Raw genomic sequence first — 16,871 nt, 5'->3', positions numbered from 1 at the left:
TCATGTGGTGAAGTGTTCATTTACATGTGGACAACATCTCTTTAATGTAGTCAAATGTCCATTTACACGTGGAGAACATCTCTGCTTCATGTGATGAAGTGTCCATTTACATGTGGAGAACATCTCTGTTTCATGTGGTAGAGTGTCCATTTGCATGTTGAGAACAACTGTGCTTCATGCGATGAAGCATTCATTTACAGGTGGAGAACATCTTTGCTTCATGTGGTGAAGTGCTCATTTACATGTGGAGAATATCTCTGCTTCATTTGGTGAAGTGTTCATTTACATGTGGCAGGCTTTCCAGCATACCTGCTTTTCTACAGGGCCAATGTTAACTTTTTGCATGAAGGCTTTTTACTCTCGAACCATTGCAGACCTTCAAACTTCATATGCTGATAGTACTTATTGAGTACACAACCCTTACTGACTTTGGGGTCACCAGGTCAAAAATCTAGGTCACAGGGGCCAATGTTAACTTTTTGCATGAATGCACTTTACTCGCGAACCATTGCACCCAGGACCTTCAAACTTACTTATTGAGTACACGATTCTTATTGACTGGGGTCACCAGGTCAAAAGTCAAGGCGCTGCGGGGGCATTTGTCACCATTAGTGACAGCTCTTGTTTGCCACATTTTTTTCTATTTTTCTCCTACTTTCTTGTAATGGTTGACTGGAAAGCCTGATGTGGAGAACATCTCTGATTCTTGTGGTGAAGTGTTTATTTACATGTGGAGAATATTCTCTGCTTCATGTGGAGAAGTGTAAATGTCCATTTACATGTGGAGAACATCTTTGCTTCATGTTGTGATGTGTTCTCTGTTTCAGTGATGAAGTGGACATTTACATGTTGAGAACATCTCAGCCTTAAGTGTTGAAGTATTAATTTACATGTGGAGACATCGCTGTCCCATGTGGTGAAGTGTTCATTTATATGTGGAGACATGTCTGTCCCATGTGGCTAAGCATTCATTTACATGTGGAGAATATGTCTGTCTTATGTGGCTTAGCATTCAATAGCATATGGAGAACAGCCAGAATAGAAAAAGTGTGAAACCTTTATTGAGCTAAGTAGCTTACTTATGTGATATGATTTCAAGAAGTTCTTGTATTTGCAGGAGGATCTGTGGCCAGACGGCGTGCCCTCGGATGAGGTACAACTTGAACGATACTACACATTTATGCCAGGTGTACCAGATGCTTATTTTCCTGCTGTTTTGAGGTTTGTTAATTTTTTAACCATACATTGTCTTCTATAGTCATTTTTAGCTAGACTATTTGAAAAATAGTCTAGCTTTTCTACTCACCCTGGTGTTGGCGTCGACATCACACCAGCATGCAAGTACATACAGCTATCATTTAAAGGCATATAGCTTTGAAACTTATTTTTTCTTTTTCTAGGTCAATTACCAACCTCAGTGGGTCAAGTTCCATACCTCTGACATGTATTTAGAACAAATTGTGCCCCTTTTTGGACTTAGAAAATTCTGGTTAAAGTTTTACATGCAAGTTTCCATCTCCAAAACTAATGCAGATATTGAATTGAAACTTCACATATGTCTTCGGGGTTAAAAAACTAGTTGATTGCATCAAGTCCCATAACTCTGACCTGCATTTTGGTCGAATTAGGTCCCCCTTTTGGACTTAGAAAATCCTGGTTAAAGTTTTACATGCAAGTTATTATCTCCAGAACAAATGCAGATATTAAATTGAAACATCACATATGTCTTCGGGGTTATAAAACTAGTTGATTGCATCAAGTCCCATAACTCTGACCTGCATTTTGGTTGAATTATGTCCCCCTTTGAACGTAAAACTTCTGGTTAAAGTTTTGCATGCAAGTAACTATCTCCAAAACTAATACAGATACTGGATTGAAACTCTATAGATATTTTAACATTGATGGTAACATTTTCCTACTCCTGTGACAATAATTCAAATAGTCGAGCATTGACAGTCTTATGGACAGCTCTTGTTATTTCATTTTTGTCGAGCATGCTTGCTGTGAGCTCGATATAGTCGCCACTTTCAGTAATGTTTATGTAATTAGTTTGACTGATGCATATCGAAATGTTTGAAATATACAGAAAGAGTTTGTCAGCTGTTTGTTTGATCAAGCCAGTCTGTAAGCTGGATCAGTCCTAGAGAGAACAAAGTGAGCCACACCATGAGAAAACCAGCATAGTGCATTTGTGACCAGCTTGGATCCAGACCAGCCTCCGCATCTGTGCAGTCTGGTCAGGATCCATACTGTTCACGTCCAACTATTGCAATTAGAGAAACCGTTAATGAACAGTCTGGATCCATGCTGCTTGCAAATGCACTAGGATGGTTTTCTCATGGTGCGGCTCAAATTTAACTTTTTATGTAATTCAAAAGGATCGTACTACATCTCCTTGAGAATCTTTGAAATGATGACTAATTTCTATCTAGATCTTGAAAAGTAAGACTACATTATAATTTTCATGACAAACTCTGTTCTGGATTTGTTTAATTAATAGACAGTGAATGATAATTCTGTTCATTGCAGAGATTGTCTTGAGTTAGGTGGAGTACGTCTTTTGTGGAACAAAGGAGCCATCATACGGAAGGGCCCAGTTACAGTACTCGTAGAAATGCTGAATAATTCTGAAAGTAAGCTTAGCTGATTTGTTTGGAGGCATTTGACTCACTCTTATTCTTTATCGATGTCAGAAAAAGCTTACAATGATTATTCTTCATTGAAAGTTATAGAAATAAAACTTCGCTAATACAGTCAAATACCGTTACCTAAATATTCAAGGGACTGCAAAAATTGCATTGACCCCAGAGGGTGTGGGAATTGGTGATTCAGGGAAATAACCTCCTAATATTGGGGGTGGGCTTCCACTATAAATTTTTTCAAAAACCTTAAAATGTTACATTCTGATGGATTCTGACATGTATTTAGTTTGTGTAAGGCAGCTGAAATAATACTGTCTGACATTGTTGGGGCAATGGCTCAAGCCCCATTCATGCACACAAAATATGGGCATGGAAATTTTTGAGTACCAGTCATGTTTATATTTTGGAGGCAAATCTATTTGTTTTTTAGTTTGCCCGTATCGGTCATGTTACTAAAAATAGAAATGAGACTGGGTTTCCCGATTATTGTGCAAAACAGACATTTGTTATGTCAGAATTGTCTTGGTAAAAAAAAACTATCAAAAATATCTGGCCTGTAATATTTCAACACGTACATTCATGTTCTTTTCAAAATCTGTAAAATCGAAAAACTTTGAGATTTTCTCACTTCAAACAAAGAGCTATAGAAATAAATTTTATTATACTATAGTATTTTATACTTCTTTGCTTCAAACAGTTGCATTTCAGAGTAAAAAGGGATAAATCTATAACCTAGATTCTGATTAAAGATACTTTGAAACTCTGTGTCAGTTTATAATCTGCTTTACAGATAATTATATAAGCGGTAATTATATAGGCAATTTAGGTTTTCATCAGGAAACTGCCGTGCAAATTGGTTTAAGTGTCGTCTGCCGAATAAAGAGTTGAAAAAAATTTGCGTTGGCGTTTGAAAATGTTTTCAAAAAGTAGCCTGCCAGTTCAATGTGACTTTAATGCTAGATTAGTAAAATTGCCCGGGGGTTTAATTGTTGTCTTAGGTAGTGTCATTGGCATAGTTGACACTTGTGTGGAATACATGAGGTAATAAACAGTCCTCTTTATAGATTTTTCTGCACTAGCTGACTGCGGGTGGCATAAATATTTATGCAGCTATCTGTATAGGAAGTCTAAATTGTCATTACATCACATGCTTCTTTTAGAGTGTTTGAAAGGGGAAAGAAATGATACAAAACATTAATACAATTTATTGACAAATAAAACATCTCGTTTCAATAGTACATACATAAATGTTTTTAAATTTTTACCGGGTCCTTAAATATGCATATTAATCAATAAAAAAGGCAGATGTTTACTCCCTCAAACAGAAAAATATTTTGCCCATTGGAAAACAGATTGCCTGCTTGCATGTTGTTCTAGACTCATTATTGGGAATTAAATGCAAACTTGCAAACTTTTGAATTGGATTAAATAGCAAACAAAACAAACAAACTAACCTGATGATAATTTATGCATTGCCGGACAACAATACTAGGCTGATTTTCATACCTTACAAATATCATGGGTTTTTTTGCCTCCCCCCCCCCCCCCATGAGTGGTTGGGGCATATATATTTGTGTTTTAAGAAAGTTTAAGCTGTTAGAAAAACATCACTGTTTACAGAAAAAAACATGGACGCTCGGGTATACAAACACGATCTCTCCTATTGGTAGAATTTCATTAAACTTCTTTCATTCTTTTCCATGAACATTTTGTATAAACATGTGAAGTTGTGTACCCACACCTGGTCACCACCTTGCCTTGGTCACACCTCCTCCCCCACCCTCAAAAAAAAAATTCCTTTCTTTCATTTTTAGCTCACCTGAGTCAAAGGCTCAATGTCCGTCGTCAGGCGTCGTCGTTCGTCCGTCAACATTTTCTAAAAAAAAATCTTCTTCTTGAAAACCACTGTGCAGAATTACACCAAATTTCACAGGAATGATCCTTGGGTAGTCCCCTTTCAAAATTGTTCAAAGAATTTCATTCCATGCAGATCTCTGGTTGCCACGGCAACCGAAAGGAAAAACTTTAAAAATCTTCTTGTCCAAAACAGCAAGGTGTAGAGCCTTCATATTTGGCATGTGACATTATCTTATGGTCCTCTATCAAGATTGTTCAAATTTTGCCCCTGGGATGAAAAGAGGCCCAGCCTCGGGGGTCACAAGTTTTACATAGACTTATATATAGTAAAAAACTTTAAAAATCTTCTTGTTTAAAACCACATGACCTAGGCCTTTGATATTTTGTATGTAGCATTGCCTTGTGGTCCTCTACCAAAATTGTTCAAATTATAACCCTGGGGTGAAAAGAGATCCTGCCCTGGGGGTCTCATGTTTTTACATAGACTTATATAGGAAAAAAATTACAGATCTTCTTGTCTGAAAGTTCAAGGCCTAAGCATTTGATATTTGGTGTGTACAATTGCATGATGGATCTCTAACAAGTTTGTTCAAATTATGCCCCTGGGGTGAAAAGAGGCCCCGCCCTGGGGGTCACTTGTTATAATTATGAGTTATATAGGAAAAAATACTTCAAAAATTATCAGGTCATATTTCCTAGACTGTTCAATTATAATTATCTGATGACTCAATCAATTAAGGATCACTTGACTGTGCCCTTGACCTACTGACTTACTTTGTTGTTTTTTAAGATGCAGCCTTGAAATTTGGATGATATGTACAGTTTTGCACATTAATCTTAAAACTGTCTTTCAGTGACCATGAATATGACCAACTGACCTAATTTCTAATATTTAAGCGTCAGTTTGCGATTTGAAACATGTGGCTCATATTACTCAGGTGAGCTATTCAGGGTCATATCCTCTTGTTATTTTCAAACCTTCCATGAAGAATATTTATCAACATACAATGTTGTATTGTTCCCCCATCCCACTCCTCAACCCAGTCATGCCCACAACCCCAATCATGGATCCCTCCCCCACCCCCCCATATTTTTAGCTCACTTGTCACATAGTGACAAGGTGAGCTTTTGTGATCACCCTTCGTCCGTCGTCCGTCGTACATCCATGCGTGCTTCCTTCAACAATTTCTTGTCTGCACGATAGTGGTTTCATTTATGATTTTATTTTAACCAAACTTGCACACACCATAAGATTACGGTTCGTTTCTTGAACTGGCCAGATCCCATTATGGGTTCCAGAGTTATGGCCCCTGAATGGGCCAAAATAAGCTATTCTGACCTTGTCTGCACAATGGCAGCTTTATTTATGATTTGAATTTTACCAAACTGGCACACAACTTGTATCACCATAAGATCTTGGTTCCTTTCTTGAACTGACCAGATTCCATTATGGGTTCCAGAGTTATGGCTCCTGAAAGGGCCAGAATTAGCTATTTTGACCTTGTCTGCACAATAGCAGCTTTATTTATGATTTGAATTTTACCAAACTGGCACACAACTTGTATCACCATAAGATCTTGGTTCCTTTCTTGAACTGGCCAGATTCCATTATGGGTTCCAGAGTTATGGCTCCTGAAAGGGCCAGAATTAGCTATTTTGACCTTGTCTGCACAATAGCAGCTTTATTTATGATTTGAATTTTACCAAACTGGCACATAACTTGTATCACCATAAGATCTTGGTTCCTTTTTTGAACTGGCCAGATTCCATTATGGGTTCCAGAGTTATGGCTCCTGAAAGGGCCAGAATAATCTATTTTGACCTTGTCTGCACAATAGCAGCTTCATTTATGATTTGAATTTAATCAAACTTGCACAAAACTTCTGTCACCATAAGATCTCGGTTCCTTTCTTGAACCGGCCAGAGCCCATAATGGTTTCCAGAGTTATGGCTCCTGAAAGGGCCAGAATTAGCTATTTTGACCTTGTCTGCACAATAGCAGCTTCATTTATGATATGATTTTAACCAAACTTGCACACAACTTGTATCACCACAAGATCTTGCTTCCTTTCTTCAGCTGGCCAGATTCCTTCTTGGGTTCCAGAGTTATGGCCCCTAAAAGGTCCAAAATCGGCTATTTTGGCTTTTGCAGCCATATAGAGACTTCATTTATGTTTTTATTTGATACAAACTTCCAAAATATCTTCAGCAACAATAAATCTTGGATTCCATGACAAATCAGATCCAATCATATGTTCCAGAGTTATTTTATATCTGATTATCTCCCCTGATTGTAATCAAAATGGATTTATATCAGTAAGTACTTACAGGACTTATTTGAAATTTCATTATTGTTATTAGTTGGACTGAGACAATCAGGGTAGATAACTATGGACTGATTTTATGTCAAATTACCTCCCTTTATTTCAAATTTAAATTGTTATATCTCCATAACTTATGAAGATACTGATCTGAAATTTCATTTATGTCGACAGATTTATTTGGTAGATCCTTCTTTTGTCCACTTACAATATTAATTTTTTTTAATTACTTCCCTTTTACGTTACTATAAATAGCTTATTTTAGTAACTTTTTTATTATCGGCTGTAGGGAAAATACAAGACCACTTTTCTGTGGTACAACATGGAAGGTACCTCCAATTTTTAGGTGTATTTTAACATATCTATACCTTGTAAGATTTTTTTTTTCTTTTTGGTTAAATTCCTTCCCTTTGTTGTTCCTGTCCTTTGGACTTAGATATTTTTTCTGAGGACCTTCTTGTCCTCAAGTGCAATGATAACAGGTGAGCGATATAGGGCCATCATGGCCCTCTTGTTTTTCATTTTTAATTTTCCATCAATATTTATAATCAACATGTGAAGTTTTGTACCCTCATCCGGTCACCCCTGCTGCCCCCTCCCCCCCCCACCCCCCCAAAAAAAAAACGCATTCATTTTCTGTTAAAATGATTTTAACTAATGAAATTATTTGCTTCTTAGTAACATCCTTAACTTTAAGCCGTATAGCTGACTTCAAATCACTTGCCCCTCACCGCTGTGGGTTCGAATCCCCGCCGGGGACATAGAATCTTTCATGTGAGGAAGCCATCCAGCTGGCTTGCGGAAGGTCGGTGGTTCTACCCAGGTGCCCGCTCGGGCCTGAAATAATGTCCGAAGGGGCACCTGGGGTCTTCCTCCACCATTAAAGCTGGAAAGTCGCCATATGACCTAATTGTGTCGGTGTGACTTAAAATCCAACAAATAAATAAATAATTAAGCCGTATATATTTTTTTACCATTCCTACCCTTTCGGCGGGGGATACCAATTCATCGAATTTGCTTGTTTGACCTTGTCTGCAGCTTCATTTATGATTTGATTTTAACCAAACTTGCACAGAACTTGTATCACCACAAGATTTTGGTTCCTTTCTTTTACTGGCCAGATTCCATTATGGGTTATGGCCCCTGATAAGGCCAAAATTAGCTATTTTGGCCTTGTCTGCACAATAGCCGCTTCATTTATGATTTGAATTTAATCAAACTTGCACAAAACTTGTGTCACCATAAGATCTTGGTTCCTGTCTTGAACCGGCCAGATCCCTTAATGGTTTCCAGAGTAATTAGCTATTTTGACCTTTTTTGCCTAACAGGTGAGCGATATAGGGCCATTATGGCCCTCTTGTTCTGTAAAGTGCTCCCAACTATATATTTTCTCAAAATTCAGGCCCAAAAACACACCAAAGGCCACCATTCCATACTTTCATTCCAAAATTTTCCAGGGAGAAACCCCTGACCCCCTCAAATGTGGGGAGTACCCCTCCAATACCTCGACATTTAGATAAAGAAATGCACCACCATTTCATACCTGTATTTCAAATTTAAGAAATGGAGAGTCCCCTCACCCCCCTAAAATTACAGGCGCTAGTGTAAAGAAATTTGCTGTGATGGGCGTATGAGTCCCCTCACCCCCCTAAAATTACAGGGAAACCCCTCCCACACATCAAAATTTAGACCAAAAAATGCACTACAATCCAGCATTTGTTACCTGTATTTCAAAATTGTCTAGGGATGAGGCAGCCGCCTAACTTCCCATAAAATTAGGAGGCTACATCCTCCTATATACCAAAATTTAAAACAAAAGTACACCAGTCCCCACCATTTCATACCCGTATTTCAAAATTTTTCAGGGGGAGACCCCCCTGACCCTCCTAAATTGAGAGGAGTATTCCTCCAATACTTAAGCATTTAAACCAGAAAATGCACCATTGGTCACCATTTCATACCTAAATCTCAAAAACTTTCAGGGGAGACCCCACTGTTCCCAACCCAGGCCCCTCTCCTCATGTCACTGCTATGCACCTTGCCATGGCAAACTGTGTCTTGTGATGATGAAAAGCAACACTGCATATTATGGTCAAAGGACGGGCTCGACATGTTGCCTCTAATCCTAATTTAACCCTTATTTTGGGCAAAAATAGCCCTAATTTTAGCCCTAATTTTTTGCCAAATAGTGCTTGAAAGCCTAAACCTGTGTATAATACTCACCTCGATTAGAGGGTGGTTTAAGGTTACAAAGGCATGCATCAAAAATAAACACACAAATCTTAGCAACTATTCTGTGTGTGTGGCATGGGCAAATGAAAGAGAAAAAGGTGGAGGGATTTTGACAGATTTCATTGTGAAAATAAAGATCAGTCTGAGCTAGGCCTCAAAATAGCAGAATTACCGCCCACCCCTCCCCCAGTATTATGAAACATTACCAAGATATTATTTAGCATGTGAAGTTGTGCATCTGGGGTTTTGTTAGAGATATCAGTCAGTCAGACCAGAGTTATGGTCCTTGACTTAGTAAAGAAAATATGCATGAAAAGGCATAAAAGTTGTATCACACAGATCTACGAGTATATTACATAGGGTCATGAAACATCATAGGAATATTATTCAGCATGTGAAGTTATGCACATTGTTCGATCTGGATTTTTATCAGTCAGACCAGAGTTATGGCCATTGATTGTCAAAATTATGCATAAATGGGATACAAGTTTGTGTCACTTGTATCTTAATCAAAGCACTGAAAGTACTGATGGGTGGCGTTTTAGAGTGATTGTCAGAACATAACTTAGATAAACATTCATGCTAAATATAAACAAGATCCATGTAAAAGTTATGATCCGGACAAAACTGGAGGGACGCACAGACGAACAGATGCACACACAAACACCTACCCCCCAAAATAATGACTAAGTCCAGCTAGTCGAGCTCATTGCAGGCAACTCTTTTCTGTTGTTCAGAAGCTTATTGTTTCTTTTATATTTTTGCTTAATCTGGAATTTACACATGTTCAGTTAAAGTTTAGTCAGGAACCAATGCTTTTTTAAAATCTTGTTTCAAATCAAAATTTTGTTTGCACATAAGTATCAATATCTTTAGTAAATAACAGGTATCAGTAAGTTTATTCATTAAGAGAGCCGCGTCATGAGAAAACCAACATAGTGATTTTCCGACCAGCATGAATCCTGACCAGACTCAGGGCGGATATTCGCAGGCTGGTCTGGATAAGTGGTAGTTGCAAACCAACTATGTTGGTTTTCTCGTGGCGTGGCTCAAGAAATCTATTAGTTTGGACGGTTACAAAATCCCCTGGCTAGGCATCAAGTTACTGGACGGCTAGACACTTCTTTAATATTTGCCATTGTATTTTCACCATTATGTTTCCTGTAACTTTCCACATAAACGAACAAGAAAAAAAGTAGGAGAGTAAACTTTTGAAATCATCACTCGATTTTATATAGGAATGGGACGATTCCTTGGTTATTTGGATTCGATCTGATTACTAAGTGAAACCAGTTTCAATTTTGAAAAACCGCTAATCGCCTTCACACAATAAAAGTCAAGATTAGTACTCTTATCTTTATACATTTCTTTTACAAGCAAATAGACCTGCAATATATTTCTGCTAAAATACAGTGAACATAGTCAATAGTCAATAATTTGCCAGTTATGATACATTTAAAATAAAGTACACCAAAATATGACTTATTAATTAGCGCACTGCTTGCAAACGATAAAGTCTGCCGGAAGTTCCTAATGTAATCAGCTGCTGGCGGCCGATTAAACAAATCGGTTTGATTTCATATAAATAATCAGTTTCAATATTTTGAAATTCTCCCAGCCCTAATTTTAAAGATAAAATATATGTCTCTCAGTATTCGTACTGTCCTGTATGTGTTGTCTAGAAGTTCACTTCTGTTTTTCGCTCCCCCCCCCTAGTCACTGCAAATTTTAAAATTTTCGTACTGATGACAATTCATCTTTGTTATTTTTTCTCTTTAATATATATACTGTGATAATGTCTGAATACTGAATATGAGACATAACATGTATACATTTCTTTCAGATTTTTAGATTTTAACAATTTTTTCAATGGATTTTCAAAGGTAAAACAGTTTTGAAATATTTACAATTTTCATATTTTAGTATTCAAAAGTTTTTTAAATTACATTTAACACCAATAGCGGCAATGTGATTTTCAAATTTTTAGAAAACCAGTAGTTAAGCGTTCATAAATAATCTATTTTATTCGAAATACATGTGTAAAGTAAAAAATGATGAATGAATTGCTTGGCTTATAAGCTTTCAATTCATCAAAAAGATATTTCTAAATTTGTGTTTTATGGATGAAAGTTTATGCCGTTTGAAAAACATAACACGGACATTCGGCAATCAATGTTTTATCATTTCTAAAATAAAATAAAAATGGATTTGTATACAAACACGTCTTATCGTTTTATCGACTGATAAATTGGTAATCTATCCAAGACATTGAAAAATGTACATTTTGTACAGTGTGAATTTTATACAATAATTTTATCTTAAGTAAATAACAGTTAAAACTATATAAAATCATTACTTATTCATTAAGAAATCAATAACATGACAGCTAGAAAATCACCTGAGAATTTGTTAGCTGTACGGTCACCGGAGGGCGCATCAAAATAATTTGATGTTCAAACTGTTTTATATTTGTGACACTCTTAACATCAAAACTTTGAAGGACCAAAATAATGGAAGATATAAATAAAAAAATACAGTCATGTAAAATTATTGGTTTTATCACTAATGCGTAAAAAAACATTGTTTGTTTCTGGTATCCCTACCTACCCTAAATTTTTCACCCTAAATTAATGTTTTTATGGATTTGAGAATATTTTTTTTAACTTTTTAACAAAAAGATGCAAAAACTGCACTTTTTAAACTTTAAATATGCCCAGTGATGTTGGTAATCAACTTACTGATGCTTTTAAACCCCCAACTGCCATATAAAAGCCAGAAGATGGCGCTGGGGCAGGTTTTTAGCTCGACTATTCATAGAATAGTAGAGCTATTGGACTCGCCCATGCGTCGGCGTCCGCATCGGCGTCCGCGTCGGCGTCCGCGTCGGCGTCCGCGTCCCGATTTGGTTAAGTTTTTGTATGTAAGCCGGTATCTCAGCAACTACTTGTGGGAATGGATTGAAACTTCACACACTTATTCACTGTGATAAACTGACTTACATTGCACAGGTTCCATAACTCTGTTTTGCTTTTTTACAAAATTATGCCCCTTTTTTGACTTAAAAATTTTTGGTTAAGGTTTTGTATGTAAGCTGGTATCTCAGTAACCACTTGTGGGAATGGATTGAAACTTCACACACTTATTTACTGTGATAAACTGACTTACATTGCACAGGTTCCATAACTTTATTTTGCTTTTTTACAAAATTATGCCCCTTTTTCGACTTAGAATTTTTTGGTTAAGGTTTTGTATGTAAGCTGGTATCTCAGTACTCACTAATGGGAATGGATTGAAACTTCACACACTTGTTCACTGTCATGATCTGACATGCACAAAGCAGGTCCCATAACTTTATTTTGCTTTTTTACAAAATTATGCCCCTTTTTCAACATTGAAATTTTTGGTTAAGTTTTTGTATGTAAGCTGGTATCTCAGTATCCACTAATGGGAAAGGCTTGAAACTTCACACACTAGTTCACTGTCATGATATGACATGCAGTGCAAAGGGTCAATAACTCAACTTTGCATTTTACAAAATTATGCCCCTTTTTGAACTTAGGAGTTTTTGGGTTAAGTTCTTATATGTAAGCTGGTATCTCAGTACCCACTAATGGGAATGAATTGAAACTTCATACACTTGTCCACTGTCATGAGCTGATAAGCACTATGCAGGTTCCATAACCCTATTTTACTTTTTTACTAAATTATGCCCCTTTTTCGACTCTTATTCATTCAAGCGACAAGGCTGTTAAATAGTCGAGCGTTGCTGTCCTCTGACAGCTCTTGTTATATAAATTATGCTGCATGATGTTTCACATCAGAGAGCCCTTTTTCAAAATTTTAAATAAACTACTGAATAAAAAGTTATGAAAAATTGCATAAATACACATTGAAACATTCTTTATCAATTGGTGTTTTTACTTTTTAAAACAAAAAACTGTGAAGTATAGTTTCAAAAAATTATTTAAACCTAACTGCCAAAAATTTGAATTTGCCGGGAGGAGCTAATGAGGTCATGAACCCTAGAGAAACAGAGAATGTAAACAATTCCCACGTGGTTAATTTTATCAACAAACTTGATCAGCAGAAGGCTTGATGTATCAATGGAATTAACACCTAGAGTGCAATTGTAAAACTTTTCCAGAAAAGTAATTTTGAATTTTTAAACTGAATAGAATATCATATTCAATCATTTCTGCAGTTATATTTTTATGTGTTATTTAAAAAATGTTTTAAAGATATAGGGAACTAAATAACAGACATAGAGTGATAAATTATTTCAAATAGCTTATTCATTTTTATTAGACCTTACCACAGCAACACTTGCTAATTTATTTGCATTGTGCTACATCTCAGACTTAAATAGTTTATTGTTTCTGCATTTATTGCTACATTATCTCAATTAATGGACCTGCCAGCAACAGAAAAGTTAAGAATGTTTGATTTCGAGTTTCACTGTTCAATTTACATTAATAAGAAGTTTAAAAATCAGGAATGCTAGTCTCAACTCAATTTTTTATAACAATGATATTGATATGGATGCACAAAAATATGTATAATAATAATTTGTAATCATCACAACATGTAAGTTCATATTTCTTCTTCAACTGACCATTGTTTACATTTGCTTGTGAATCATTGAAAGTGAGCTATTTTTAGCTGACAGACAGCCTAGAGTTACCTTGTTATTTGATAGGCTCCTCCTACAAAACTTACTGCCAGGGTAGTAAAAGTTGGGGCTTTAAGGCATAACCCCTTTATTTGTTTTCATTTTTTGAACAAAAATAATTTCCAAAATGTCTCCCTAATAAAAAAAAATAAAAATAAAAAATAAAAAAAAAATCCAAATTACCTACCCTATTTTTTTTTAGCATGTTACCGGAAACAAAGAGTTTTTTTAGGCCTAACTCACTTGTGAAGTAGCGTTAGATGTTAATCGTGTACAGTACATACATAGGTTTAACTCACCAGAACATTTGTAATTTTGGATATTATTTGATAATTTTTACATAAATCAATCAGGAATTTAATCCCCTTTTGATACATGTAAGTTGCATTTGAATTTATTGCCAATTCTGTGCAAAAATTGGCATTTAAACCTATAGCATGTGAAGCGTCAGCAGCGATGAAAGTTTCAATGGAATCCTTCAACTATTTTGGTATATCGAGTGTTTGGAGTGAGTGGGGATATTGCCCATATGAAAAATATGTCAAATTTCTGGGGACAACTTCAAATTAGTTGACTACTGAACACCTAGAACTCAGGCTAGTAGTAGACATACAGTTACCAGATACGAGACACGTCAATGATATATATAGCAATTTGTACCTAATCAGAAGCTTTTCTTAAATTCAAGTTGTCTCGGAACTGATGATGAAAATAATTAACATTCCTTCAGTCAAAGAACTAAAAATACAAACAATGACACTGGAGATACTTCCGCATCATCGCATGTACGCGTTACTTATTTAAAGGTTTGCCAACTTGATCAATGTGTGATCAGTTCAACAGACCTTACCTGAAAGTAATAAAACAGACTCTTAACGCCTGGCCTAAAAAACCGAACTGAAATCCATTTTTCAGATTTGCCATACTTTCCAGTCATAAGATTCATTTATCCCATGTTAGAAAAATACTAGTAAACCAATAAAAAGCAACTTCCATTATCTATTGTAAACAAACATTTTCGAAATTAATCTAATTTCAAAGCGTTTGCCCACTTAATTAATAGTGATCAATGGACGCTTACAATGAAATCTCATTCAGTAGTCACGGGATGTTGGCAAGATTTGTTCTATATGCCTTTCAAGTTGCCGATCTATTTAATTTTTTTAGCTCTTTGCTCCAGTAAATAAGGCATGGAGTGTGCTCATGACTTGTTGTATATAATTATTCAGAATTATAAATATTAAACATTTACAAAAATGGTGATAACAAGTAATCATAATTTTTACAAGCAATTACTTAATACACTTGCTTTACAGTACATAATACGTACATGCTACTTATTGTATATTAAGTAACGGATCTCTAACCAATTCCATTAAACTTGGGGACGAACTGACTGGGGCGAAATTACGCCTTCATCCTGCATAAACAGATATTAACAAACTACAGCTGAGTCTAGATCATTTACAGATTAAATCAGCATGTCTGTTGTACAATAAAGTTATGATTTGCCTGATGATTTGAAAAGTTGGAATAAGATATTCACCTCTTTTTGTTCGTGGAAAAATGTATTCCTGACATGTTTGCAAAGGACGTAAATGAAACAAAGGGAAGTAACTTTTTAAAGACAAATCAAACTACAGCTGTTTTCCTTGCTATCTTAGACTGTTGTCTTTTTCAGTTCAATAAAATCTTATCGGACAAAATTGCTACAGAAAAAGACTCTTCTAGGTTAGCTGTAATCTTTAAACAACGTCTCAAGGATCAGTCTGTGCTGTAAACAAAGCTGGCATCATAGGTTTGTCGGTGACCTAGTTTTCGCGCATTAATATGTTAATGCATTCAGAACAACGGCGCAGCGCCGTCTACCGTCTCAGAACCTACCGTGTACCTACATTATTGTATAGTTACGTTATTCAAGTGCACTAATCCACTGGTGGTAAATTGATCGAAAATCCCATGTATGACATTGGGCTGGGGTGAACGCCACCCAAAAAGGATTTGACTTAGAGTCATTAAACATTTGGAAATTGTTAAATAACATGTGAAGTTGTGCACCTTGTGTTCTGTTTTAGGATTTCACACAGACAGATTGGAGTTATGGTCCTTGTGAAAAATACACATAAAGTGCTTTTGTTGCATGTATCTTTAAAAAAGTCTCCTAGAGTCATGAAATCATGTAGGAATATTATCCAGCATGTGAATTTGTGCACCTGAGTTATTTGTTTTTTTCACTTTGCCTGACCAGACTTATGGCCCTTAACTTAGTCAGTTGCATCTAGTTGTAACAGTAAGACACAGTAGATTATAAAGGCAGTTAGTTGACATCTGTTTCATAAAATTCATAGCAAAAGGTTTTGTGAAGGAAATGAATTAAGATTGTAATATATAAACAAGTATGGTTTTGCAATCAAATGATTATAGAATATGTTAAATTTTACTTGGGGGTCCTCCTTTTTGGCAGAGTGGTTAAGGTCATAGATCTTTGTTTTAGGCAAGAGTACATAACTCCATCAAGGATTTTAGCTGAATTATGGCCCCTTTTAACTTACAAGTCTTTTTTTTTTTTTCAAACCAGTTCATATTTTGTGTAAACTGTTTGACATATGGCTTTGAAACTTTTATCACTTGTTAATTATAACAGTCTCTATCTGTAGGCAAGAGTACATAACTCTGTCAATTATTTTGGCTGAATTATTGCCCTTTTTATACTTTGAAAATGGTACAATTTTCCTACAAGTCCATATTTTGTCAAAACTATTTGATATGTAGCTTTGAAACTTTGAACACGCATTCATCGTCATGATGTCCATCTCTAGGCAAGAGTACATAACTCTGTCAACTATTTTGGTTGAATCATGGCCCTTTTTATATGCCCGTTTGAAAAACGGGACATGGGAACACCCCTAGCGGGCGGATGGGTGGGTGGGCGGCGTCCACAGACTTTGTCCGGAGCATATCTTCTTCATGCATGGAAGGATTTTGATGAAACTTGGCTTAGTTGTTCACCATTACGAGACAGAGTGTCCTGCGCAAGAACCAGGCCCGTAGGTCTAAGGTCAAGGTCACAGAGATCAAAGGTCAAATTCAAGAATTACTTTGTCCAGAGTATATCTTCTTCATGCATGGCGGGATTTTGATGAAACTTGG

General features: G+C 36.1%; 1 protein-coding gene across 1 annotated transcript in view; it reads left to right on the top strand.

The window, feature by feature from the left end:
* Positions 1 to 16,871, top strand: part of LOC123566493 (uncharacterized) — a 158,833-nt gene that overhangs the window by 49,864 nt on the left and 92,098 nt on the right. The window contains exons 15-16 of the mRNA XM_053549125.1: positions 1,118 to 1,221; positions 2,530 to 2,633. Coding sequence (XP_053405100.1) covers positions 1,118 to 1,221; positions 2,530 to 2,633 — 208 coding nt within the window. The remainder of the gene's footprint in view (positions 1 to 1,117; positions 1,222 to 2,529; positions 2,634 to 16,871) is intronic.

Source organism: Mercenaria mercenaria, chromosome 8 (genome assembly GCF_021730395.1).
Source record: "Mercenaria mercenaria strain notata chromosome 8, MADL_Memer_1, whole genome shotgun sequence".
Lineage (NCBI taxonomy): Eukaryota > Metazoa > Mollusca > Bivalvia > Venerida > Veneridae > Mercenaria > Mercenaria mercenaria.
The sequence above is the reverse complement of the archived record's forward strand: the minus strand, read 5'-3'. Positions and strand labels throughout refer to the sequence as shown.